The sequence below is a fragment of the Carettochelys insculpta genome, chromosome 3 (assembly GCF_033958435.1).
Source record: "Carettochelys insculpta isolate YL-2023 chromosome 3, ASM3395843v1, whole genome shotgun sequence".
Taxonomy (NCBI): Eukaryota; Metazoa; Chordata; order Testudines; family Carettochelyidae; genus Carettochelys; species Carettochelys insculpta.
The window spans coordinates 8,135,865-8,163,450 of NC_134139.1; the positions used below are offsets into that span (position 1 = coordinate 8,135,865).

The following is a 27,586-nucleotide window of genomic DNA, read 5'->3' on the forward strand; positions in this document are numbered from 1 at the left end:
CATCTTGACTTTTGATGCAAATATCTTCTGAGGCTGTGCAGTCAGCAGGGACCAGAGTGTGTCAAAACTGGTCACCTCTCCTAGGCACCCAGAAAGATATTGTGTCATAGCAAGGCAGGTGATTGGTCAGAAGTGGGAAAAGGGTGGAAAGAACTGAGCGTGCCCATGTCCATCTTAATTCTAGAGATTGTTCTCTTTTGGCCAGTAGCGAGCACAAGGAATTTCAGTGTTGCGTCTTCATTGAAGTCAGCCCAGTGCCCAGCGGTGGGTTTCCGTCTGTCGTCACACCATCATCTTCTCTACTGTCTTGCACTCTGGAACTAACCTTCAACTCCTCCCGCTCTAATTAAAGCCGATAGCCAATCAGTGACCTTTGTGCAGGCCAAAATGTGAGCTGGACCTGATTTAATAAGTGGTGGGTGTAAGACTCCAGGCAGAGCAACAATTCTCCTCTCGTTTGTTGGCCTTCATTAGCTGCTCACTGGATAAAGACTCCCTAAGCCCAGCCTAGCTGGGATCACAAAGCTGCCTGTGTCCTGTGTGAGTTAATGGAGCAGGATGGTGTAATGGTCTGTCAGAACAACTGCAGAACTGTGTGTGGGGGTGTGTGGGGGTGTGTAATAGAAGGGTCATTGACGCAAAATTCAGAAACAAACGTAAGGTTCCGTTGGCGCTGAATAATTCCAATCCGGAGTGCTGGCGAATGCCATGCTAGCGTGGAATGGAATGGCCTGGATGTCCCTGGGCTATGAAATTGCCCAGCACGTACACATTTTTAGCTTGTGAGGTGTCGTTCTGCTGAAAATTAAAAGCGTTTCCTCTTCTCCAAGGAGCTTGCAGCTGAGAAAGCGAAGGCAGTTGCTGTTGAAACCAAGTTAAAAGAGCAAGTACTGGCGCGTGAGCAAGAGATTGCTGCCGTGCAGGCGCGCATGCAGGCGAGCTACCAGGATCACGTGAATGAAACCCAACAGCTGCAAGGAAAGGTAGGAGATTCATTTATGCTTCAAAACATAGAATCCTACTAGAGATTGAACCTCTCTAATCTGGCGCCTTCAGGACTGACTGGCGCCGGATGAGAGAATTTGCTGGACCATGGGAGGTCAGTATTGTCTAGCAACATTACCAACAGTTCCACTGCTTACTGGGCTCTGAGAAGACATAAGGGGTAAATTATAGTTAAATAACAACACAGAAACAAACACAGAAAACTGAGAGCCGGGACTGGTGGCTGGAAACAAACTTACGGAACCACAGCAAACTTATCTACACCTTAATAAGTGGTTTTCCACCTAACTAAAATCATGCTGGATTACAGATGTTGCGGGATGAAAGAGTGCCAGATTACAGAGGTTCAACCTGTAGACGTACTCTGGCAACACTGGGAGCAGAGACTGGTTTGCAGGCTTAGTTTCCATGGCAATGTACGGTAAACTTAATTCCAAACCTAACTGCAGGGACGCAGCTTCCCCCTTCTTTGGCATGGCTGAAGCTGTGGCCATGTTGAACCCTGAGGTTAGTGTGAGTGTCTTTAGTATCAAAGCATTTCCCATAGTCATGTGTCTAAGGAAATAGCACGGGTGCCCCCTCTTGGATTTCAGGATGGATAGATGGACCCAAAGTAACCCCTCCAAAAATATCCTTCCAAATTTAATTTAATTGAGGCATAGTTAGGAACAGAGCAAGAGAAGAACTACTTGATGCTCAAATTAAGAGAAGAAAGTGGGGATGGCTGGGTTACACTCTCAGAAGACAGTCACCCAGCAACGTCTGTCAAACACTCCAGTGGAACCTGCAAGGAAAACGCGAAAGAGGAAGACCTCAGACAACGTGGAGAAGATCTACTGAGATAGGACAACAACTGGGGTAACTCCTGGGGTCAGCTAGAAGTTTTGTCCTGACACAAAGTGGAGTGGAGAAGACCTGTATTCTTGATGGAGCATAGGTCATCTACAAAGGTTTAAGTCGAGGTTAGGGGAGGAGGAGAAGTGAAAGGGATCTCACGGGAGCTGGCTAACCTTTGTGTCTTATCATAGAACCTCCCCCTGTCCAGTGACTTCCTGTGCATTGGGACATGTCCTCCCTCTTTCTCAAATGCTTTGTTTTGGGTCCTGCCTTTGGTTCACCAATATGGTGAAAGATGTAATAAAAAGGGAGGCCTCTTTAAAAGGGCCAGGTGTTTCAGTGGGGAGAGAGGCACCTCTAAAGAGAGCCAGGTTTTTGTTACAGTGTGCCAGAGGGTTAAAAATCAGGCATGTGACTTTATTTAAAGGAAGAGGGTGGCTGTAGTCTTGGGCTCAGTGGGCTGGGCCCCGGAGCCTGCAAACCCTGGGGGGCGTCGCCGCAGACTGACTCCCTTGCTCTTCCAGATACGGAGTCTTCAGGAGCAGCTCGAGAACGGCCCCAGCACACAACTGGCTCGCTTGCAGCAGGAGAACTCCATCCTGCGGGATGCTTTGAACCAAGCCACGAGCCAGATGGAGAGCAAGTAAGAAAACGGGTTTTAGGGAATACACAGGTGTGACCCAAAGACCTGGGTCATGCAGGGTGACTTTTCTCCAGTCTTCCTCCCTACCCCTCCCTTCCAAAAAGCCAGCCAACCCCAGGGCACATCCAGTGCCTGTGAAAGTAAGGCACACTCTAAGTTTCCCCATCTCTCTGCCAGTTGGAGCTGGTCACAAGCTTTCTGTTGAATCATCTCACAAAGCAGTTGTGGGTTTTTTTGTGGTGACTTTGTTTTCTTGAGGACAGTGCTGGCTTTTTCTGCAGAAAACTTGGGGCTGTTCATTAATAGGTGCGGTTTGGGGGTTGTTACGTCAGTGTTTTCAGCTCGAAAAGCACATGGTCACTGCAGCACTTCCTGGGAGTTTTAATGCAGGCGTCTGTACTCATCCACAGCCTCCTCTTGATGGGAAGTGAAATTGATGCAGCAGGCAATGTAGTCTGACTGCTGAGCAACAGAAGAACCTGTGAGCATGAAGTAGTCAAACTAGGACTCCCATGAGACACCAGGGCAGCATTTCAGAATCTAAACGTGCATTATATTTAATAAAAGCCCTTCAGTCTCCTGTGGGTGGGAACCCCTCTCCCACTCAGCTTTATTACCATCGTATTGCAAAAGCCTTGCCTGCCTGCGTCCTGTTCTTCTAGTTCTGGAGCTGCCTGCTAATTCGCACTAAATTATGGTGCAGTTAAATTGTGATGTAAGTGATCAGACTCCTTTTGCCTGACCTAACCTGGGCTTGAACTGAGCCTACCTGCATAACGCTCAGCACTCAAATATCATTTTCTGAAATAAAATTCAAACTTCCGTTTAGCTGCCATCTGAGAAGACTGACACACTCATGGCCCATGAATGGTGATGGGGCTCTTTGTGTCTGAGGGGCTAAGAGTATTTGGTGATGGAAAAAATATGCAGATTCAAGCTTTATAGTTTCACAGCCTGGAAGGCAAACTACAGGTGTCTTGTTTAGTGCATATACATTATATTCTATTTCACTCTATGCTCTGCTGTGTCTTAGCACAGTCTAACCTATCCTAGTTAATTATCAACCCTGATTAAAATAACATTGTATACCTGATTGGAGGGAAAGTTTTGTACTTCCTCATTGGGTTTTAAAAAATGCCAGGTGCTGGGGTTTTCTTTTTATCTTTTTTGGGCTGTAGAATCATAGAAAAGGAAACGAGCTTGTCAGTGCATCTGAAACAAATCCCAATTTAAACTGAGAGGTGATAGAATATTTTGCTTTTGTGTTACAGCTTTAAAGTAATTGTAGGCTGAGCTCCAGATGTTTAGAGAATTTTCTTTTTTTGTCGGGAAGCCTAAGTGATCAGATTTTTACATCTTAAGAGCTAGTGGGGCTGGAGGGAAGTGGGGTCGGCCAGAGCTGTGGACCCCAAGGCAACTTCCTCCTTTGCATTTTCCCCACCCCTACCCCCATCTGCAGGCCAGCTAAGAATAAAACCCCTTCTTTTGAATAGGTGGTTAACTTTTCTGAGTCTTCACTGCCGCTTTCCTTGCTAAAAAGCTTCTCTCCTGTGTAGGAAATTACAAATTATGGGAAGCAGGAAAAACGACACATCTTTAAATGTTTGCACTTTAACTAAGGCACTGAAAGTATGTTTTGAATGTATGGGATGGTGGAACAATTTGTCTAGTGGGGGTGCTGAGAGCTACTGAACCAAACTGTAAACTTTGCATATAACGAAAACCACCTCAGCTCCTAGTTCCAGGCCCTCTGCAGGTGTGGGATTGGGACTCGTGCAATAACAGCACTCCCACTGAGCTGGATTGGGATGAGTCTATGCACAAGTGTAATTGATTTGTCTGTCTGTCCAGGCAGAATGCTGAACTGGCCAAGCTGCGGCAAGAGTGCAGTAAACTAACGAAAGAGCTGTCTGAAAAGTCGGAGACTCTGCAACAGGAGGAGCAACAGAAAAAGAACCTGGAACTAAAGGCTGCTGCGTATGAAAAGCAAATCAGCCAGCTGCAGGTCAGTACCTGTGCCAGCAAATCGCTGTTTTTATTTTTTTGGTTAATCTTGTAGCTTTGTTCTCTGAAGCATCGGCCTTTATTGAAGCCATCTCTTACACAGCAGAAAGGTGGTCTTGTGGGTTAGGCATTGGGCTGGGGATCTGGAGACCTGGCTGTTTGGCCTTGAGCAAGTCACGGAAAGCTCTGTGCCTCAGTTGCCCCTCTGCGAAGCGGGGATGAAGCGTGGGTGAAAGGGGGCATCTGTTCAGAACCAAAGCTGTTTCTTGCTGTCAGTGCAGCCCCTGACACAGCAGGGTCCCAATTAGGCTGTGGCGCAACGACCGCTCTTCTGTCTGGAGCGAGCTGAGAATGTGGTGGCACACCGTCTTTTGCTCAAAATACGGATTAGCCAAAATGAAAGCTTTGCAGGAGAGGCTGTTGAGTTCAATGAATTTTTTCCCTGAGGTGGGAGGGAGCCAGTCCAAGCATTGTTCCGTTGCAGGAAGGAAACGATTTTTCGGTCAGAGCGGCTGGCTTGAAATTTAAGCCAATTGTTTTGTTCTGCTTTTTAAATAGCCAAAGCACTTCCACTGAAATGATTCTTTTAGATTTTCAGTTCCTGAAAATTTGTGACTGATGATAATTTTGGTCAGTCCTGGACAGGAATTTTTCCCCTACGGCAGGTTTTGTCTGAGATGGAAAACGGTTTCCTGCCCAGCTGTAACTGCCAAACGAGTAACGAGTAACATGGACAGTTGGAGGATGAATTGGTAAAGGCTTCTTGGTACAGAAATGTCATGTTGGGCCTATTGCTTGTTGAAAAAACAATCTCTTCACATCCCCTGTCTTCCCCCACGGCAGCCTGTACAGCATATCCTTGCCATGGCTTGAGCCTGTTGCATCCCTCACAGAAGCTCAAATGGCCGTACAAAACGTGAGAGTTCGGCAGAGTGGGATCTCTGTTCACAAACACATTCCTCAGGACACCACAGCCGTGTCTACACGTGCACACTACTTCGAAGTAGTGGCACTAACTTCGAAATAGCACCCGTCACGGCTACACGCGTCAGGCGCTATTTCGAAGTTAACTTCGACGTTAGGCGGCGAGACGTCGAAGCCGCTAACCCCATGAGAGGATAGGAATAGCGCCCTACTTTGACGTTGAACGTCGAAGTAGGGACCGTGTAGTCGTTGCGCGTCCCGCAACTTCGAAATAGCGGGGTCCGCCATGGCGGCCATCAGCTGCGGGGTTGAGAGATGCTCTCTCTCCAGCCCCTGCAGGGCTCTATGGTCACCGTGGGCAGCAGCCCTTAGCTCAGGGCTTCTGGCTGCTGCTGCGGCAGCTGGGGATCCATGCTGCATGCACAGGGTCTGCAACCAGTTGTAGGCTCTGTGTATCTTGTGGTGTTTAGTGCAACTGTGTCTGGGAGGGGCCCTTTAAGGGAGCGGCTTGCTGTTGAGTCCTCCCTGTGACCCTGTCTGCAGCTGTGCCTGGCACCCTTATTTCGATGTGTGCTACTTTGGCGTGTAGACGTTCCCTCGCAGCGCCTATTTCGATGTGGTGCCGCCCAACGTCGAAGTTGAACATCGACGTTGCCAGCCCGGGAGGACGTGTAGACGTTACTCATCGTTGCTACGTCGAAATAAGCTATTTCGATGTTGGCTTCACGTGTAGACGTCGCCCACAACTGACAAGAAAGCGAGTGTTGATTTCCTCAGCCTTAACACCTTGTCTCTGGGCCCCTCGTTTCTGTTCTGGGGAAAACTGGTGGTCAAGAAACCCTGCCATGAGGGCAGGGGGCTGGGCACGCTGACCTCTCAAGGTTCCTTCCAGTCCTAGCATCCTCTGACTCATCTTCCGCAGCTTCTCCCCTGTCCCAGAGAGCATTGGCCGGCTTGACCTGAGGTAAAACAGACTCCAAACGCTGTTGTGTAATGAGGTTCCTCTCTGAGGGAGATACAGGATGCTGGTCACGAGGAGGCAGCATTACTGTGCTGTGCTAGTGAATCTCCTTTCTCCCCCCTCAGGGAGGGGCCAGGTCCAGGTACCTTGGGCAAGAGGCAAAAAGCCTTGGAGGGGCAACTGGGAAATAACCTGGCTCTGTGGAAAATTCCATCCTGCGCGTGCTACTCCGGAGGCCAGCTCGTGCCCTGAAGCAGGAGGGTGTTGAACCCTGCCTCAGCCCTTGCGTGGCATCTAAAATTACCCTGCGTCTCCTCAGCTGTATAACTGTCTAATCTGACTGCGCCCCGGCCAGGTGCGGCTGCGGCGCAGGGCAGGTCAAAGTGACGCGCGACTCGGGCGCGCTGGAAGAAGGATTGCCATCTCTTTGATAACGGGAGCGTCATAAAAATAGCTCAGCTCTGAACCGTACCGGCAGCGCGTCTTTGGGGTGAGAGGGTTCGTGACTGCAATGCAACAGGGACCTCACCTCTGCCTCCTGCGGCTGGCGCTTGTTTGCCTGTGAACGGGCGAGACCTGTTTTTTCGGTACTGCTGGGGATGGGGTTTTTTGTTCTGTTGGCTGGATTGGTACTTTAGGGGGGTGCTGGTTTGGTACCACTTGAGAGGTGCTCAGGCCAGCTCTTGAGGGGGCCAATGCCTAGGGGCCCAGTGGATTTAAGGGGGCCCAGGGTTGCCACTGCAGCCCCATCTGGATCCTCAGCCCTTTTTAAATAGCGCTGCTGTAGCAGAGTGGTGGGACTGCAGGGAGCCCAGGTGGGAGAGGGGGCTGGAAGCTTGCAACGGTGCGAGAGCAGGGAGCAGAGGGGGCTGAGCTCTGGGGGTAAAGCCAGGTATGGGATGAGGGGGGCAGAGGAACTGGGCTGGGCGGGGAAAAGAATGCAGGTGTGGGGCAGAGGTAGGTAGGAAGATAGGAGCAGAGCTGGGGGGAAGGGACACAGGACCACTGAGGGGGCAGAAATGGGAAGGAGCTGAGCCGGGGGTCAGAGCCATAGAGGGGCCAGTGAACAGTTGGGGGGCAGACCTTCACTGGGGAGCAGAGTGGAGAAGTAGCAGAGCTGGGCTGGGGGTTGCTGTGGGGCAGAGAGGGGAAGGGACAGAGCTGGGCAGTGGGGGCTGAGCTGGACACAGCACCGCTGTGGGCAGAGTTGGGGGGGGTTACGGGGTGGTAGAGCGTGAAAGGAGCATGGGGGGGCAGCTCTAGGCAGGTGGGAGAGGGGGTTGTGAAAGACGGGGGGGGCTCTGATTTGAAGGGTGGTGCTCGGGGTTTCCCTGAGGGGCCGGGGGGTGTGGCTCTGTCAGAGAGGGGCCAGGGAGCCCCTTGATTGCGCTGCCCAGGTGTCCGCAAGCCTGGAGGCGCATAAACAATGCGGAGCTGGCTGTCCGCGTGAGATCTGTGGCCACGTCGCGCACCCCCCGCACACCCAGAGACCAGCAGTGTCTCATAGTGACCAGTGCCGCTGCTCGTGCTGGAGTTGGGAGACGTCCTCACACGCACGGATGCGACAGGAGGCAGGTGGGCCGAACACCCTAACAAGGTGGCTGGCTGCCACTGTCCCCTGAAAAGACGGTGTCCCGCGTTCAGCACCAGCAGGAACTCCCAGCTTCGTGCTAGCGGAGACCCTCGCCATGCCTCATCTCTCACAGGAACCTTCATCTCGCTCTGCCGTAAAGTCCCTGCTCGTATCTGAGAAGCCGTGTGAGGTCTCCGGTAGCGCCGGGGCCAGAACAGGCTCCTCCCCGTACGCGCTGGTGGGGGTGTGTACAAAGCACGAGTGCTTCGGCCGAGCTGTGCGCTGGTGTGGCTGCTGCTTGGTGAGTGGAACCAGGGAAAGAGTCGGGTCTCGGGAAGGACGCCGGCCATGCATGCGGCTGCCAGACAAATGCAGGCCCCTTGACAGGCAGCGCGGCTGCTAAAGAGCTTTCCTGCGGCTCTGCCTCCTGCTGCAGCCATTAATGCTAATGAAATAACGAGCGCCTGAGTGAAACGTTTTCCAAGTGAGTGACCTCTGTAGCACCCCGGAGCTTTCAGGTAAGGTAGCTTCGTAGGGCAAGATCGCTGTGTGTGGAGTAGGATGCAGCTCTTGCCTTGGGGGCTGACTCAAACACAAGTGATTTAGGCTCTCAGATGACTTAGGAACATTTGAAAGTGTTGCCCAATGCGCGAGTTGAGTTTGCGTGCTGCGCAGCCTGGGCATCCCTCTGAAAAGCATCCAGTGCTTACGACCTGCTGTCGGAACGGGACAGACGGAAGGGAGCGTTGGCCGCAGACGGCCGTAATGTTATCCTCTCTGGGGGCCGTAGTCTGCGAGGGACTAGGGGAGGAGACGTGCATGAATGGTTTCGTAGTGTGATTGTCCTGGTGTCCGCATGCAGGAGCGGCCGGCGTGTGCTCTGCTGCCCCCGCTCAATGTGGAAGGACCCTACTCTGCCCATGCCGCATGGAAAATCGACAATGCCGAACACACTTAACCTTACGACCGTACAGAGTCAGTCTGTTCCTTCCTGGCTAAATTCTATAGTGGTCTGGGTGCTTCAGCTTCACGAATAGCCTGGGCCATTGGCAAGCAGGAACTCCCTTGCTGTGGGGAGCAAATGCCCTCCCTCGGGAACTCTGCCCCACTCCTAAAGAAGTCAGGAGGGGCAGCAGTAAGTGACCTGATGCGGTAAAGCACAAGACGCTGGTACAGAAACAGGAGCTGTGGCTAGCCAGGCCTCACCGCTCCCTCACGTTGCTTCATGCTGGGAGCAATGCAGTAGGAATGCAGAGGTTTCACCGCAGCCCCTGCTCCATGCCCTGATGGCTAGGTAAGCCGTGCCCTGTGCCAGCTGGAGCTTCGGGGTTGATTTTTAAACCTCCCGAGTGACCCGTTGCTTTGAAATGAGAATTTTTTTTTCGCATTCTCTCCTGTCACTGGAACAAGCATTCACGTTCCAAACAAGCACATGTTTCTGGTTGCTCCATCAGAGAGCCTTAAACCATCCCCGCAGAAAACCTCCCATCAGATTTCTTTTTGGCCAGCCGTAAATATTGGGGTGCAGACTGTGCACCCCGAACTCATACATGGATTGGCCATGCATGGAGGCGAGGTACACTTGTGTTCCTAGCCACCTGGCTACTGCATCCCCAACTCAAAAATCTTCCCCTAGAAATATACAGGAACCCACATGGCCTCGAACTGGGGACAAGAGGGGGTGATGCACAGAATATCTTCGCTGCTTGTTGAGGGCAGGAGACCACTGAAGAGCTTGTATCCTCCAGTCCAAACTCTGAGCCTGTGGTCGCAGCCTGCTTGGGGGAGGCTGGGTTTTGAACCCTGGCTTACAGGCATGCAGTGGGGCTGCTCTCCCTAATCTCCATTGCCGTTTCTCCCCCGCCTTTTGCAGACGTCTCAGAAAGAAACAGAGGCGACGCTGCAGAAGCGGCTGGATGAAGTGAGCAAAGAGCTCCGCAAGTCCCAGACCAGCTGCAGGAACCTGCTGACGGATGCAGAGAAGGCAAAGGGCCAGCAGCAGAGCATCGCCGGTGAGCAGAGGCTGCAGAGGTGCCCCGGAGCCCATACTCCCACCATGCCCTCTAGCAGCCTTAGCATCAAATGTGAGCCCACTCCTGGCTGTGGCGGAGAGGGGCAGGCCCCTGTGGCGGAGCTGTGGCCTCTGGCCCTTTCCTAGGGGCCCGGCAGGAGCTGGGAAGATGTGAGGGTGGTGGGTGAGTGGCCTGCTGGAACACGGATTGGAGCTTAGGCAATGTGGCCGAGAGAGGGGCAGCGGCGCTAGCCAAAACAAATCCACCGGAAAGCAGGAGGTTCCCAGTTTGAGCCTTGCTTGGGGCTCCACCCTGCCTGGTGCAGGGCGCTGTGCCGAGGGGCTAACGCCCAAAGCTGGGGCACGGCTGATCTCCATGCTTTATGCAACTGCTGCTGGGGATGGCCAGGTGTGCTGACAGGGGAGGGCCCCGGGGGCAGTTGCCCTGGGCCCCCTGCAAACGCCATGGCAGTGCGGTGTCCCCGGAATGTGTGGAGAGCCCTGAGCCCCGCCCATTCCAGGGGTGAGGCGCTGGGCTCCCTTCCCACCTTGCCCATGGGCTCGTGGCTGCTGTCAGCCCTGCTGGGGATGGCAGTCAGGTTGGAGAGGCAAACAGGTAACTCCACTGCCTGCGTGTAAGCCCAGATCCCAGCCGTGCCTCTCCTCTGCTGGGCCTCCAGCAAGCACAGCTCTTGGCATGAGAGATGCTGCACGTCCCCTTGCAGACGAGGACAGCAAGCCCTTGCTCCTTGCCGTGTCACGCACAAGGCCTTGCGGGGTAAAGCTGCTGCTTCGGGGGGGCTTTGTTTTTGTTTTGCCAGCCATGTTCTCAAAAATCCATCACCCTTGCACCAAAGCGAGAGCTGTGGTGGAACACGAGTGTTTTTCCAGTGAGCCAGCAAATAACTGTCCACAGTGCATGGTCTCTCTGCAAGTGTTCTTCATTGGTCTGCTCAGAACCTGGCCCTCCAGAACCCATGATTCAAAGCCCTGCCGTCCATAGGGCTCGTGTTCACTCTAAAAGCCTAGCGTGATGGTTCCAAAGCTTTTCAGTAAGTGCCCTTCAGGCACACCCCCTTTTCTCAGCTGAATCGCTTGCTCATAGACATCACATTTACTTGCATTTGTTATGGGGACGGTCTCACTAAAGAGATTTGCAACCCAGTAGCACATGCAACCATCTAAACAAGGATCCAGTGTAGAATAGGAACAGAAAGGTTGCTGTGTTAATCCGTACTCCAGCAAAACAAAAAAGCAGAAATGTAGCACTTTAAAGACTAACAAAATGATTTTATTTGGGGATGAGCTTTCATGGGACAGACCCACGTCTTCAGATGAAGTGGGTCTGTCCCACAAAAGCTCATCACCATGTAAATCACTTTGTTAGTTTTTAAGGATCCAGTGTGTTAGGGTGCATCTACACTTGCATTCCTCTTTCGAAACAGGCATGCAAATGAAGTAAATAAAAATGCAAATAGGTATAAATTTGCATATTTGGTACCTCATTCGCATATTCTAATTTCAAAAGAGCTTCTTTTGAAAGAGGAAAGCCAGTGTAGATGCTGCTCTTTCGAAAATAAACCCCATCTTTCCTTAATGGGATGAAGGATTCTTTCGAAGATGCAGTTTGTTTTCAAAAGAGCAGCGTCTACACTGGCTTTCTTCTTTTGAAAGAAGCTCTTTTGAAATTGGAACATTCAAATGAGGTACCAAATATGCAAATTTACACATCATTTGCATTTTCAATTTGTCTCATTTGCGTACCTCTTTCGAAAGAGGAATGCAAGTGTAGACACCCCCTTAATGTTTCAAATCCACCATAGAATACACTGTCTTAGATAGCGAGCACAGACACATTTTCAAAATCTGCTCAACACCATGCCAGGGATGTTGAGTAAATGACTAACCCCCGAAAGCAGCTCCCCTCCCCGCCAGCCTATTGGAGCCAGGATGTGGCATTTAAACCATGTCTCATTTCCAACAGACTGGTGTCCTTCCTTCTCCCCTTGCCCGTCCAGCATGGAGTGGGGGTTGGCTCCCCGCCAGCTCGTTCGGGCTGGGAAGCAACACATTCCAGCTGCCTCCTGGTGTGAGCAGGGGCTCACGGGCTCGGCATTTCCCCTCACGGTGGCTCTACAAAGAGCCATCACTGGAGCGGGGTCTGGAAAAGAGAGCGAAATGACAAACCCCACACCAGCTGGGACTCGGGCAGCCTTGCTGCTGGGGCCACAGTTGGCACTGGGTCGTCAATTTCCCCCTGTGGTGGCTCTTTATGAGGGGAAATTGAGAAATTTCACAGCGTGCTTGGACAGTTCTCACGGCGCGCCCATGTGCCACAGCAGGTCCAGACCCCTCTCCTCTTTCCTGCTCTGAATTTATACACATCGAATGTGTTTTTCTCCTCTACTCACCACCCTCGGGCAGAGTTTGAAGCCAAGCTGCTGTCCTACGAAACGGAGGTTCAAAGAAAGTCGGAGGAGCTGAGCAAGCTGAAAGAGAAGCTGCTGGAAGCCAGTGCTGAGAACGAGCAGCTCACAGAGAGAATCAAATCCATCGAGGCTCTCCTGGAGGCGGACCGCACGAGGGAAGTGGAGAAAGACGCAGACTTGCAGGTCAGTGGAGCTTCTAACTCCCCCCGTCCCCCAGGGCCAGGGTGTCTTCCCTGCCTCTGAAAGGGCGAGTGGGCCTGAAGAAGGACTTCTAGCATGGCAAGCACCGGGAGCGTACTGGATGAGGGGTGCAATAGGTGGGAGGGGCTGTTCTGTCCAGCGTTGATAAGGCACGTCATAAAGGCAACACTTCTGTCTCACTTTCAGGCAGCTACTCGAGCAGAAGTGAGCCAGCTGCAGCTACGGTAAGCCTGGTGCATGCATTCCCCTCTCCCTGTGTGCCAGCAGGCTGCAACAAAGGAGTAAGGGCCTTTCCCTGCCACGTTCCTGGGAGCTGTTGATGTGCTTGTGCCATTGAGACACCAGCATCAGTCTGTCGTCGCTAGAAGGCAGAGTTAGTTATGGCATGAGACCCACCAACAGGCGGTAGTCTCACCGGGACGTGGAGATTCAAAGGGACCCCGGGGTTCCTGGCCATCCCTACTACTGCAGCAGCAGCAGCCAGAGTCCTGGGCCCCTTTGAATTACTACTGGAGGTCTGCTCTGTGTGCTGGGGGAGTGTTGGTAAGACCCAAGTCCCCGCCCCTCCACCTTTGGCCCCGCCCCTCTGGGGCCGCAAAGCCAGCCTTGTCCCCCGCCTTGCCTGGGAGCCCGCGGTGGCTGCCCGCCCCACTGTACGTACTGTAGTCGAGTGCTAGGTGACTTCGGCCAGCTGCAGACTGTGTAAATGGGGATTCCAGCGCTAGCCTGGAGCCACCGCAAGCCCGTTTTGAAGTGACTCTCTCTGTGCGACGGCACGCGCGGGCACGGCTGCTGCAGGGCAAAGGGGAGCTGGCCAGCGTTGTCGTTCCCGGTTTCGCGAGAAGCGGAAGTCGCCGCTGGTTTTCGTTGGCGCCAGTTGAAATGCGGCTCGGTGGCCCGGCAGAGCAGCTGATAAGCACCCTCTGAAAAATTACAACCGATTTGGCGAACTTCTAGAAATAGCTCTTAGTCAGGAACCTGGTAACGCCCTGAAACCTTGATGACTTTGTCAGACTCGCTTAACTCACGACAGGGTTAAAATTTTGGAGTAGTGCCCTTTGTTGGTGCCTGGTGGGCCATGTGTCTATACGCTTAACCTCAGACCTGCCAACAGGGTTTGGAGGAGGTAAAGGGAACAATTGCCCTGGGGCCCGGTGGTTCAAAAGGGCCCCGGGTTCCCAGCTACTGCAGCAGCCAGAGCCCCAGACTCTAAATAGCTCCTGGAGTGCTGCACAATGTACTGTAGGGCCGAGGGAGGGCCCTGGAGCCTTTCAGCAGCTCTAAGGAGGGTTTATGTGAGTTGAAGTAGGTCTTTGCAAGTCAAAGTCTTGACTCTGATTGGTTGGCAGAGGTTCCTTAAAGGGGAAGAACCAATATGAGGTGTAGGACAAGATTTACAGAGTGCGGCACTCGAGCCAATTAGCCACATAATAAAGAAGCGTGACTTTGCAGACAAGATTTGTACACGTGAATGCCCACTGAGCGGCTGCAGTGGGAGCTGCTAGCATCCCAGTCGCTCACCTGATTCTCCTTCCGGCCCGGGGTTACTTGGCCCAAAGGCCGGCTGGGTTCAGAAGTGACTAGTGCTTTTAAATGCTTCAGTTCTAAGGTGGCCATGAGACTCCTTAAAATGGTGCTGGGTGCTGCTGGGAAAACCAAGCCTCTTCAAGGTACCGAGCCGAGGGACCAAAATTGAGGCACCCAGGTTTCTGAAGATTTGGGTCTTTAATGCTCAATAACCAGCTCTGAAAAATCTTGGCCTAGTTCAGTTTCAGACACAGGGGAGCGAAGAGCAGTTTCCTGCATCTCGCCGTACAGCATTCATGGCCTGACATGTTGCACTCCTGTTCTGAAGGGTGGCTTTCTTTCTTGGGGCTGCTTTTGGAGACCCACCTAGCCAATTCTGTCCTGTTTGGTTAGCTGATTACACAGAGGAAACAGGGCAGGTAACTGTACTCCACAAACTAGTTCTGAGCTAGGCAATGGGGTCTGTTCTTCCCAGAAAAATCTGTCTGCTGTTTCCTTTTGGGAAAGGTCTTTGTTTTGTTTTGAAGACGTCTCAGCATGGTTACCCCAAAACTGAAGCACTCCCTCTCCTTCCGTTGCAGACTTCAAGAGAAGGTTGACCAGGTTTCGTTATTCGAAAAGGAAGTTCTGGAGCTGAGAGAAATAATTGAGCAGCAGAAAACGAAAAACAACGTGAGTGACTGGGACGAACCTGTTGAATTACGAGCCTTCTCTGAGTTTAGGCGGCTAACATTCAGCTTTATTGAATTCAACAAGGCAACAGATGAGCCAAACTGGACGCTAGTAAAACCAGGTCCAGCAAAGCTGCTTGATGCAGCTAACTCTGGTATTTTGTATCCTTACACAAACAAGCCCAGTGTCAGAGGCAATTAGTTAGAGAATCGTAAATCACTTTCCAAAGAGAAACCGTTATCAGCAAGGAAAAACAGGTCCAAGGGAGCTGGATCCCCAACTCCAAACAGTTCATTAACGCATTCCATAGAACTCATCCTCCCGGCCATTCCCAAACAGGTCAAGGAAAGGACAGGCTCCCGTGTGCATGCAGAAGTAAGGGATGTGAAATGGCTTATATATAAGATGGCTTCCCCAACCGAACTCTCGTTCCACCAGCACAAACCTGAACTAAACTCCAGTTTGCACTTGACCTACAACTGGGTTTTAAAAGTTGGCTGGTAGAGTTTAAAAGGAAGAAGCAAAGCTTCCGCCTTGGCCTGGTAGCCCTTTGCCTGGGTGGCAGTGGAGAAGGGATCCTAGCCAGCTGAGCTGCCTCTGTGGACTTAGTGGTACCCTCTCCATCCTGTGAAGGAAGGCTAGGAACAAGAGGTGGAGCTCTAGGAGTTGGCCTGTCAGAGATGTTCCCTAGCCACTGGGAATGGGAGTACAGTACTTACGAGTTAGCTAATGGACCTCTTCCATCCCACCTTGCCAGGAGACTTGGTGGGCTGTGGCTCCGAATAATGAGGTTAATACCCAATCATCTTAAGTTATTGGGCCACTGCAGTAACTTAACCGGTGGAGCATCCATGTGTGTGTTTGTACAACAGAGGGTGTATCTCAAAATTGAGGAGGCTCAGCAAAATCTGGTTTCCTAAGTGGAGTCAGGAGAGCCCTCCCTGCCTCTGTGATGCAGATCCATAGCTTTAGATAGTGCCATGTTACATCCTGCTGCGCAAACCTTGGGGTGGTCTCCATGGTCACATGCGTGCGTCTGTCCCAACAGGATCTGCGCGAGAAGAACTGGAAAGCCATGGAAGCCTTGGAGTCAGCCGAGAAAGCGCGGGAAGAAAAGCTGCTTTCTTCTACAAAAGCGAAGGTGACTCTTGCTTCAATCTGTAAATAAAAAGGGGAAAAAAAAGGCGGGGGGTGTGCTGTTCTTTGGAGCTGGATTCTGCTGCTGGGGAACAGCTACAGAACTGGGGCCTCTGAATTTCAGAATCTCTTTAATTGCCCAGCTTCTGTTCAAAACCTGTGATTACTCTGGGCATGTTGACCCATTAGAGCTCTTCCGATAGAACTTGGCTGAAGTCTTGGGGCTTGATCCTGCAGCCTCCAGAGGAACAGTGCACAGAAACTATTGAGTGCTACAGTGAAATACCTGGAAATGATCTCTTCACCAGCTGTCTCCTTAACTGCCTGAATTCTTTGAAAACAAACTCTGTATCGGGGTATTGAGTTCTCCTCTCTACATGTTTCTGGGGGTGGTTCATGCTGGCGTGTCCACGGTGATGGTGCAGACAGGTGGGAGTGGGGTAACCTGTAAATGTTACGATGAAAGGAAGATGACGCAAACGGTCCTTCAATATTTCCACACTTCTGGCTCATCCGAAGATGTGCGCCGTCACTGCGAGCGATGCTGAAATAATCAGATGACTGCACAGGCCTCCCCGAAAGGGAACTTCCTCCGTTGGTGCTTAATTGGCCGCATGGAGATTTTGCACATTATTGTTGTTCGGGCTTGTTTTCCGCTTTCCCTTTTCCACAGTGCGGGATTGACTGCAACGGACGGGCCGGCCCCTTGGCTTTGTATAAATCAGCATAATGCTGTTGACCTCTGGGAAAAGAGAGTGGCTGGAATCTGTCCCCAGGCGGCCTGCCGGGAAGGTGTTGGCTTTGGTTTTCATGAACTAAACTTACCTTCCCTCTTTCAGGAAGATCTGGAGCAGCAGCTTAGCGCAGTGCAGACGCAAACAAAACAGGTGCTGCTCTCTCTCTTCCCCCAGATTGATGTCGCGTCGCAACAGGTAGGTGCAGACCTTGTCGTGTGCTTGGGAGGTGATCACTGGTACCACGCTCTGCTCAGGGAAGGAACGGGCTGGACCCAACAGGATCGCCCAGCTGACCCTCTTGTGTTCGTGTGTTTAACCCTCAGGCTTATGACGAGTGGCTCCAAGAGTTTAAGGAGAAGAACCTGGAGACGCTAAAGCAGCAGGCCGCTAAAACAGAAGCTCTTGTAAGTGATCTCTTATGTGCAGCACAGCCATGCTTGGCACATCTGGCTTTCTGTGGGCCTGGGGGGTAATAAGGCTTAGTTGCAGCAGGCAAACATCATCTCTAGCAGCAGCTGAGCAGGGCGAGAAGGGGGAAAACCCATACGGCTCCTTTTTCCCTTCAGGATTCAGCATCGAAACTGAAAGAAGCAGAGGAAGCACAGGGCACGTTACAGGCTGAATGTGAGCAGTACAGAACTATTCTCGCTGAGACGGTAGGTGAAGCCCCCGGCCCCTTTCTCTTCCGCTCCGAAAGAACCACCCCCCACGTCTCGCCGCTTTTGGAGCTCACTGACTGCGTAACAGCCAGGCCGTGCTGATGGTCGCTGAGGATGTTGCACTGGAGTTCTGCCTGTGAACCTCGCAGCCCTTCTTGGGAGGCTTTTGCAGAGCTTGTTTAAAAATCTTCCTCTCTGTTGCACTGTCAGGTGACCTCGGACGTTTGTTTGTGAGTAGAAAGGCCCTTGAAATTCTACTGCTCTGCCACAAGATGGTCTGAGAAAGTGGCGTTAGCTGAGGGGGGAGCCCAGGAGAGGCGCTGTGGTGTAGTGGGTAAGGTGCTTGCGCCAGCCAGGACTGCACTATGTCACCCAGGGCCATGAAAACATCCACGTCTGCTGAGCAGTACAGCCAGGGCCGCTGGCCCCGTCATGCAGACAGCGCTGTGTTGACAGGGCTTCTCTTCGGGGCATGGCTTAACTGCATGGACCAGAGAAGCTCTCCCCTTGGCCAAACAGGCTCTGTGCACTGTGCTATAGTGAAGACCAGCCCAGCAAGGTGAGGGCCCAGACTTCCATTCCCGCCACACATTCCCACTCTGCAGCCGTTCCAGGCGCGCCCCTTGGCAGGGGCTCGGCACAGTGCGAGAACACGCCCAGCCGTTCCTCTGCAGTGCAGGGCCCCTTCCTCCTCTAGCCTTGCAGAGACAGCTCGTGACTGATGCTGGCAGAAGGCTGCTTCTCTAAAGGATCGAGGCGCTCAGCTGAGTCCCCTCGATTTCTGCGGGAATCGGACTGTGTCCGTAGTGTCCTGCCCTGACGGCAGCTTGCGTGCCTGCCCTGCACACGGCAACTTTCTCTGCCCCAGTGAGCCTGCCTGGCCTCACCCCTCCCGCCCTTCTCCCTCGGCAGGAAAGAATGCTGCAAGACCTGCAGAAGAGCGTGGAGGAGGAGGAACAGGTGTGGAAAGCTAAGCTAACGGCGTCCGAAGAGGAACTGCAAAAGGTGCATCCTACGTATTCTCATCCGCATGCGGGCTGCCTGTCTGGGGCATGTGGGCTGAGGACGTCTGATGTTGTAAATAATATGGGGCTCGCTATGATCCCCTCTGTCTGAAACGCAAGGGGACTGGGACCCCTCGCTAGGGAGGGGCACCGCTGTCAAGGGCTTTGGGGTCGAGCTAGCTGTAAAAACGCCTCCTCGGAAGTGAGGATCAGTGACAGAGCGGCAGCACGTGCTGGCCCACGCTATAGGGCAGGAGTGCCTGTGCACGCAGCGGTTGGTGAAAGGGAAAGGTGGAAGGTCTGCCTCCCTGAGGACCTGACGTGCACATTCTGACTCACGCTGGGGAAAGCTTCCTCCACTTACTTCGCAACATTCCCTCCCGAGCTGAGTCTCTCTCCTGTGTCGGCAATCGAACCGTGGCCCCTCTGCCCCAGGCAGGGGAGCCGAGGAGGTGCATGTTCAGAGTCAGCTGGTTTGGAGCTCAGGTGCTCTCTGCTCCGCTATTTTTCTGGGTTGCTGTCGGGACTCTCTGCTTTAGAGGAAACTGGCTGTCTCCACAAGTCTGGATCGATGCCGGTGTTGGGGCATGCATAGCCACCCACAGTGGCTCTCTAGCTGCAGGCAAGACCCGTCCAGGGCAGGATAAAGGCTGAGCGAGAGGCTGTCTCCTTCGCAGGATGACCTGATAGTGTTGTAATGCTCCTGGTTTCCATGAGAGCACTAAATTTATAAAGGAGTTTAAAATATCCCTTTACAAACGAGAAGGTGATTTTTACGCTGACGAGAGGAGTTCTGAGCATGTGTCCAAGTTAGTTACTTTGGTTACAAAACGGGGGTGTAAAACCCCCTCCTGCGCACACCAGAGTTCGTAGAGAAGCTGGCGTCCTTCCTTCTTTTGGTGATGCTGGCTGTACGATGGTCTGCCTTGCCTGTGTGTAGCGTGAAGTTGGTGGAGTTGCCTGGACGGCGCTGAGGATAACGTGGCCAGCAGATTTGTCGTGCCTGGTCGTTAGTTGGTCAGGAGATGACCTTTTGCTCCAAAAAAACATACTTTGTGGTTTTTACTTTTGTTAACTTTCCTTTGAGGTTTTTACAGAAAAACCCAAACTTCAGACGTTTTCAGTTTTAGAACAATTGTTTACGGTTCTTCAGCAAAAGTTGCCGCGTCCTCAGACAGCCGTGTTTGCCATCGGCTGTGGCCGGCAGAAGCCCTTCTGTTGACTTCTGTTAGACGAGAGGAACCCAGCTTGACGGTCAGACCCTTGTCCTAGTTGGCAGGCAGGACTGTGTCATCGTCCTTTTGTGGACGCTGTTAGTTATACGGCAGCATCTAAAGGCCCCAGTCCTAGACCAGGAGCCCAGCTGTTCCAGGTGCTGTACAAATGCAACCCATGGGCCCTCCCTCAAATTGCTCACAGGATGTCCCAGCAGTGCCATTTTTGGTCGCTTGGAGAAGACCGTTTTGAGGCGAGTCTGGCTGGGAAATGCTGTTTACTAACACTTCCTCTATTTCCGTTCTTTCTGGGGTCAATGCGTGGCTTAGTCACAACTCCAAGTGAAGTCTCTCGCAGAGGCTATGGACCAGCTGAGGACAGAGCTCCAGAACATAGAGCAGGTATGGACAGCCTCACATACTCCAGAAGAAAGGGGTTCGATCTCAGCTATGTCCCAGGATTCACCATTAATGCTGCCGGGGGAGAGGTTGTTATTCTTTCTGAGCCCATCCTGAGGCAGGTTGGGAGAATTGGGCTTGTTGTTCTAGAGATGCTAGCTATGCAGGCAGCTGAATTGCTGCAGCGTTACCCTGAGCACACAGTCACTGTGCTTTCTGTGTTTCATTCAGCTGAGGGAATATACCTCTCTCCTGGAAGCACAGCTGGAAAATCACTTGCAGACTGCCAGTTCGGAACGCCAGAACTACACAAAAGAAGTTGAAGCAGTAAGTGTGGGTGATCTCCGCAGGGAGGAAACTCGTGTTCCCGCTAATCTTTTCCATCCATGAGCGAAATAAATTTTCATGTGCACGGAGGCTTGTGCGAATGCGCACCACCCAGAAGAAAGCCAAAACCCAGCTGTGGCCGCTCTGCGAATCCACTGGTGGCTGCACATGTGTGCAGCTTACAGGGAACACTGGAGGAGACTAAAGCTGATCAGAGCCGGGGATCCCCGGAGCTTTAGTCCACTGTGCTAGCTGCAAGCCCAGCCTTCCCTGCTGGGAGACAACTTGATGTGGTATCTGCCTAGTTAATGGCTGGACCCATTGCTGACGTAAACTGTAGGGAGAGTCAGGCCCACTGATGTGGGGAGGAGAGGGCAAGGGGACCACTGCCCTGGGGCTCGGTGATTCAAATTGGCTCCTGCCCCAGGCCCTTTAAATAGCCTTTGGAGCCCCATGGGCAACAAAATGGCAAATGAAATTTAATGTCGATAAGTGTAAAATAATGCACATTGGAAAAAAAAACCCCAACTATACATACAGCACGATGGGGCAGGTTAGCTACGACTCATCAGGACAGAGCTCTTGGGATTATCATGGCTAGTTCTCCGGAAACATCCAAGCAGTGCCTGGCAGCAGCAGTCAAAAAAGCAAACAGGATGTTAGGAATCATTAAAAAAGGGATAGCAAATAGGACAAAGAATATTTTATTGCCCCTTTTATAAAACTATGGTACTGCCCACATCTTGAATACGCGTACGGCTGTGGTCACCTCACCTCCAAAAAGATGTATTGGCATTAGAAAAGGTTCAGAAAAGGGCAACTAAAATGACTAGGGGTTTGGAACGGGTCCCGTATGAGGAGAGGTTAGAGAGACTGGGGCTTTTCAGCTTAGAAAAGAGGAGACTGAGGGGGGACATGATAGAGGTCTATAAAATCTGGAGCAGTGTGGAGAGGGTGAATAAAGAAAAGTTATTTGCTTGCTCCCGTAACGTAGGAACTAGGGGGACACCAAATGAAATTAATGGGCAGCAGGTTTAAAACTAACAAAAGGAAGTTCTTCTTCACACAGCACAGTCAACCTGTGGAACTCCTTGCTGGAGGAGGCTGTGAAGGCCAGGACTATAAGAGAGTTCGAAGAGGAGCTAGATAAATTCATGGAGTTGGGTCCATAAAAGGCCGTTAGCCAGGAGGTAGGAATGGTGTCCCTGACCTCTGTTTGTCAGAGGCTGGAGATGGATGGCAGGAGACAAGTCGCTTGATCATTGCCTTCAGTCCATCCCCTCTGGGGCACCTGGCACTGGCCACTGTTGGCAGATGGGATGCTGGGCTAGATGGACCTTTGGTCTGACCCAGTAATAGCTGTTCTTATGCCTGGGGGAAGCTAGTCCCAGCCCGGCCCCGTCTCCGTCTCCTCCAGGGGCAGATAGCTGCACCTCTCCCCTGCAACCTGGCCCATGGCCTTGCTGAGACTGTCGGCCTCCTGGGGGCGAGTTGTGCCCAAGAGTCTCCTTCGGGAGTATCTCGGCGTGGCTGCTAATGCTAGGGGATGACTGACGGTTTAGAAGCAGTGGCTCTAGGAAGCTGTGGGTGTCTGAAGACACAGGGGACACTGCCAGCTCCTCCCCGGCACACCCCACCAGGCTCCGTCCTTGGGGTTGTGTTAATGTCCAATCTGGCGCTGGAAGACAAGCAGACGTGTTACGTTTTTGTGGGACTAATCTTGGGCCATTTGTGTACTGAGTGAGGGTGACGAGTGGTGTGTGGGTGAGGGTGGAGCTCCTCATTCATTCCTGGCTTTGCAAAGGTACCTGGCCAGGCTGCGCAGCCTATAAGAGCCACAGAACTGCTTAGAGCAGACAAGTCCCCGGCTTGCAGCATAGCTCTGGAGGGTCTGTAAGGGAAGAGTGGCTCTGAAAGAGGCACCAGGTTGGCACCATGACCATCAGCCCCTGGCCTGATTGACTTCACCCTCCCTCTCCTGAGGCGGGTCCTGTTTCACCCAACAGCATCTGCTCACACAAGGACCTGCAGCCTCTTCTAAGTGGCTTTGTGGCACTTCAGGCTTGACTCTGGACCCTGTAGTTTTTCCTTAGTGGCTCAAAGATTCAGGCCCCTGTGTCCTCCTGAACTGTCCTGGGGGCTGGGTTCCTCATGCAGGCTCCTTTGGCAATCTAGCCTCAGATCTTTCAAAGCACTGGCTGGAAAGGAGGCTGCTTTCTTTCAGCTGGAAGGGACCTCAGGAGGTCATCTAGTCCAGCCCCCTGCCCTCTTGGCAGGACCAAGCACCGTCCCCCTTTTATTAAATCTATTTTGCCCCAGATCCTAAATGCTGCCCCCACCCAAGGAGTGAACTCACCACCCTGGATTTAGCAGGCCAATGCTCAAACCACTGAGCTGTCCCTCCCCAGAAAGCTTTCTTGACTGCCGAGTCAGTTGCTCTGGTCTCTGTCTGCTCCGGTCTCTGTCTGCTCCTAGCCATCGCGCCGCAGGCCTAGGCGGAGCCGACGCACTCAGACCATTGCCTGCCTTGGAGAGAGCATTGTCAGGTTAAACAAACACAGGTGGGGGCTGGCGCTGCAGGCAGAGTGAAGGAGGCTGGCTCATATGATGGCCTGGAGGTAGTAGCTTGGGGCAGAGAGGCTCTTACCTGGTGGTATTGGAGGCCCTCCCACCTGGAGAGGACAGCCGGGAAGAGGGCCCCAAGCTGAGCGGTGACGTGGGAGGAGAATGGCTGGTGTATTTGCAACCAGCCAGCCAACGGGAGCAGCAAACAGGAGTTTCGCTGGGGAGCTCTAGGTGCAGGAGGAGCCTTGGAGTGTTTGGCGTGAGCTTGGTTGGCATTACTGTAGTGTAGTTAGTGCTGGGCCTAGAGGCCTGCTGGGCAAGGCTGAGATGGTCCGAAGCTCTCTGCTAGGCCTGATCCTCTGCTCCCTGGTCACTTTAGTGTCTCCTGACCAGGGGGCCGGGCTGATGTGGGGTGGTCAGCTGCCAAGTGCAAAGTAATGCGCATTTCAAAACATAATCCCAACGATTCCCGCCAAACAGTGGGCTCCAGATTAGCTGTCGCCACTCAGGAAAATCTTGGCGTGAGCGTGGCTAATTCTCCTAAAACCTCTGCTCAGTGGGCAGCAGCAGTTGAAAGTAATAGCCACGAGGAAAAGGCTGGAGAATGAAACAGAAAAAGTCCCACTGCCACTGTATAAATCCCTGGTAGGCCCCCACCCTGAACGCCGTGCGCAGTTTTGGTTGCTGCATCTCTAAGAAGGTCAGTTGGAATGGGAAGAGGTCCAGAGAGAGGTGCAACGGAAGTGATTCGGGGTACGGACAGCTTGGAAGTGAAAAGTGTGGGGCCGTGGAGGTTGGACATGAGCCAGCAGGGGCAGGATGTGGCAGAGGTCTATGAAGTCCTGCCTGCTGTTGAGGAATTGTTCTTTGTCCTCTTGTGTAACACAAGAATGTTGTTGCCAAATTAAATGAATAGGCGGCAGGTTTAAAAGAGACCTCACAGGGCTCCTGGCCAGCCTATGGAACTCTTGCCAGAGGATGGTGGGCAGGCCAAAGGAATAGCTGGGTTTAAAACAGAATTTGATAAGTTCGTGGAGGACAGGCCTGTTAATGGCTAGTGGACAAGATGGACAGGGACACAACCCTTTGGCTGTCCCTAAACATCTGACTGCCAGAAGCAGGGACTGGACAACTTGCTAGTTGCCCTGTTCCGTTACATCCCGCTGAAGCATCTGGCACTTATTGCAGTCAGAAGACAGGATGCTGGGTTAGATGGGCCTTTCGTCCAACCCAGTCCATCCATTGTCACCTGACTAATGCACTTGGGGGGTGTCTACACTGCAGGGAGGATCGACTTGGTCAGGGTCGATCTTGCAGATTTCAGTTTTGCACACCTGGTAGAGATGTGCGAAATCAAACAATCTGGGGTGGACACTTGACCCCTGTGCTCCTCGACAGCACCAGGAGTAAGGGAGGGCGACGAAAGAGTTTCTCCCGTTGACCTCCCTCGGTGTAGATGGCCAGGCAAGTTGATCTGTAGATAAGTCGATTCTAGCGACACAATTGCCGGAGCTAGGATTGCACATCTGCAGTCAACTTGCCTGCTTAGTGTGGACCGAGCCTTCATCTGCTCCCTGCCATGCCAAACACCCAGGCTTCTCCCAGACCCGAGCACAGCTGCTGACTTCCCTGCTCTGTTTTTTTCCAGTTGCGGCAGCTCTTCTCTGAATCCCAAGAACAGCTGGATGCAGCAAAAGCAGAAGCCCAGAAGCAAAGCCAAGAGCTTGCGCTGGTAATGGCTAATTGCTAGACAATAGCTAAGCTAAGCTAAGGCTGGGTCTGTGCCTCACAGGTCTCCGTAGAACTATTCTGGCAAGGGGTGTGATTGCACAGTGTACTCATATAGTATTTAAAATAATGCGGGTGCAGCTTTGCTTGTGTAAAGGTGCCTGTTACCTGCCAAGCCTTAGAGCTTGTCTACATGGGATGGGAACACTCAAAACTGATCGGAATTCATTTATAAACTGGGTTAAAGTCCCCTTTTGTGCTCAGGAATCGCTATACTGGTGTAAAAAACATCTGTCGGTTATACCAGTATATCTTTAACTCTTCGCCCTTGCAGCATAGGTGAGACCTAACAGAGAGACGCTCTAAGGTAGAGTGTGGCAGGCTGTGAGCGATGGTTGGCCACCAGAGACGTATGACTCTGTAACACTGATGAATCTCCCAAATCTCCACTAACCTCAGCGGGGTCTGTGACTTCAACTGTGTCCCACCCCAAGTGCCTGTGGAGCCAGCGACCGAGGGATTTGTATGTTGAAAACACAGGAGAAGGTGGTGAGAGTTTCACACCAGGCTTTCATCATTAGCCAGATGGTGTCAGGGTTCCAGCTATGCCAGATGATTCCCAGGCCGACACATGACTCCAAGTCAGCGATGGGCAACCTAGGCTAGTGAGTGGGCTGCAGGGGTGGCCCTCCTTCGTCTTGGTGGGCCGCAAGGTTGTTGTAACCAAGCCAGTCTGCCCAGATAGGGTAGCTTTGCTGAGTGTGCTAGAATGGCGCTGTAGCAGGCTTTGATTGGCTGTAGAGGGAGCTCACAGATCTCACAGTCAGTATTGCGTGCCATCAGGTTGCATCTCACTTCCCATGCCCTGGCTTTACGTGCGTGTCACTTCAGTAATACTGGTAGGAAAAAAACTCCATGGGTGGAAACCACGAGCATCTGGGCACCCTGTCCATGGGCAACAGCAACAAAATGTCTCAAGGGCCATGTATACAACCCCCCATGGGCTATAGGTTGCCCACTGCCACTTTCAGCATCTGTTAAATCTGTACAGCCCAGCCAGGACTTAAACTCTGTTGGGTCATGATCACGGCGTCAAGGAGTTACCACGTGCAATGACTCGCTGGGAACAGGGTTCAAAACTGGGCACGTGCGCAAAGCAATACTGGAAGAATGCTGAGGTTGCAAAGTCTGGCGCTTATCTTGGGTGAGGCCAGCGTAGTCTTTTCATGGACTTTTAAGGCCACAAGGGGCCATAACGCATGCCAAGGTTGTCAGGGTAGCCCTCATTCAGGCATTTCCAGTGTTCAGAGTGCTTGATTCTATGACCTTGCTGTCTGTTGAGTATCTGCGTGCACCATTCCTTTGTTGGATGCAATTGGATTAGCCAGCGGGTCTGCTCGTCGGAGGGCTCGTGAAAATGTCCAGGGCCACTCAGATGTCCTTATAGCTCATCTGTTGGCTGGAGGAATCTTACTTTGAGTTCCTTTTTAAAACTTACTTTTCTGTATGTATAATGTCCCTTTCTCCAGCTTCATAGATGTCTACAAAGGTTGCCCTGCCTGTCTCAGATCCATGTTTGATCCATGTGATGTGACTACCCTCTAAGAGGGGGATATGTTAAGAAGTCATCAGGCTGCTGCTAAGAAATCATGAGTTTGGCTTAGAAATGCTGGACTCTTCTACACTGGGTTGTTTGTTGGGAACTGTAAGGTTCACCATTTCCTGATTTCTGTCCAGATGTGAGAGCTGGATGCTCGATAGCTTTAAAATGAAAGCCAAGATCTCCTGTAGCAGGAACTGAAGTTGTCAGGGATTTCATGACAAATACTGAGGGTTGATTATGCTTTTTATATAAGAAGAGCTGAGTGCTCAAAATTGCTCTCCGCAGTTCACCATCTGCTTATAGTTTCTTTTGAAGAATGAAAGCCTCCCATGTAATCATTTGGCTCATGAAGGTCACTGTCGTAGATCTGTACCCGCTGCTGGGAAGTAATTAGACAAATTAAACAGGGAAGCAGTTGCAGGTATTTAGCAACATGTATTTTTCTCAAGCAGCTCTTATCCCAGAGCAGGGCTCATTCTGAATCATCATCCCACATCTCCATAAAGGGCCATGAAATGCTGCAAATGAGTTGAGCAACCACCAAGCTTCTTGGCAGGCTGAGCAGGGACATATGCTGGCTTCTCCTGAGAGCAGTTGGCTCTTCAGCTTTCCCTGGAAATCTGTTCTTCAGAACGGAAGTGGAGACAACTTTAAAAAAAATCAACGTTGTTGAACATGTGCAGGCAAAGGGTTGTGTCCCTGTTCGGATCCAGATTTTGGGCTACGTGGCTTAGAAAAGTCTTAGAAAGGTCCCATTTGTGGTGCTGCTTCCTCCCTTCGTCATATTTGAATTATTCATGCGGGATACGCTGATAACCAGGGCGTTCTCTCACTGTTACGCTGCAGGCCGTTCATAGAGGGCTGTATGGAAGCTGTTTCACCTGGCTATTGCGCTGTGAATGTCACAGCTTCTTGGAGAAGTAGACTCTGAATGCAAACTCGAGTGTCTTCTGGAGCCTTTGCGAAATCAGCCGTGTTTTGTGGGTTCTTCTACAGATGACCTTCAAGGACAGCAACTTTGAATTTCATCAGCCTCCCTGCAGCCTCCCAATACTGACTCCATTTATTAACTGCTGTCCTCCAAAAAACATGGGCCAGTGCCAAGGCTCCAGCCTTCCAGTTGGTTCCCCTGGCTCAGATCCTTGTGTCTCCGGGGAACCCCAGAAACGCATGTGAATATACGGGTCTGAATGTGGAGGTTCCACTGTCAGCCCAGGGTCTGTGTGATTGATCCATTGGGTTGAGATATGATCAGTAGCCCCTGCAGTGAAATTCATCTGGTGTGACACCATCAATTCCAGGGAAAGTGCAGCTGTTCTTACAGCCCTGAGCCTGGTCTGATAAACTTTGGAACTGTTACTTTTGGGCCACTCCAGGGGCACGTTTTGTGTTTCATCTTTATGATTCCCCCTGGGATTTCCAGAGG

At 52.0% G+C, this 27,586-nt stretch overlaps 1 protein-coding gene across 4 annotated transcripts in view; it reads left to right on the forward strand.

The window, feature by feature from the left end:
- The window catches only part of RRBP1 (ribosome binding protein 1), a 66,866-nt gene that overhangs the window by 31,861 nt on the left and 7,419 nt on the right, over positions 1–27,586 (forward strand). For all 4 annotated transcript variants that reach the window (XM_074989314.1, XM_074989316.1, XM_074989315.1 and 1 more), the window contains 15 exons: positions 831–983; positions 2,367–2,485; positions 4,337–4,490; positions 9,821–9,959; positions 12,383–12,570; positions 12,775–12,812; positions 14,697–14,787; positions 15,836–15,928; positions 16,764–16,856; positions 16,985–17,065; positions 17,228–17,317; positions 18,233–18,325; positions 19,869–19,940; positions 20,169–20,264; positions 24,478–24,561. In XM_074989314.1, coding sequence (XP_074845415.1) covers positions 831–983; positions 2,367–2,485; positions 4,337–4,490; positions 9,821–9,959; positions 12,383–12,570; positions 12,775–12,812; positions 14,697–14,787; positions 15,836–15,928; positions 16,764–16,856; positions 16,985–17,065; positions 17,228–17,317; positions 18,233–18,325; positions 19,869–19,940; positions 20,169–20,264; positions 24,478–24,561 — 1,584 coding nt within the window. The remainder of the gene's footprint in view (positions 1–830; positions 984–2,366; positions 2,486–4,336; positions 4,491–9,820; positions 9,960–12,382; positions 12,571–12,774; positions 12,813–14,696; positions 14,788–15,835; positions 15,929–16,763; positions 16,857–16,984; positions 17,066–17,227; positions 17,318–18,232; positions 18,326–19,868; positions 19,941–20,168; positions 20,265–24,477; positions 24,562–27,586) is intronic.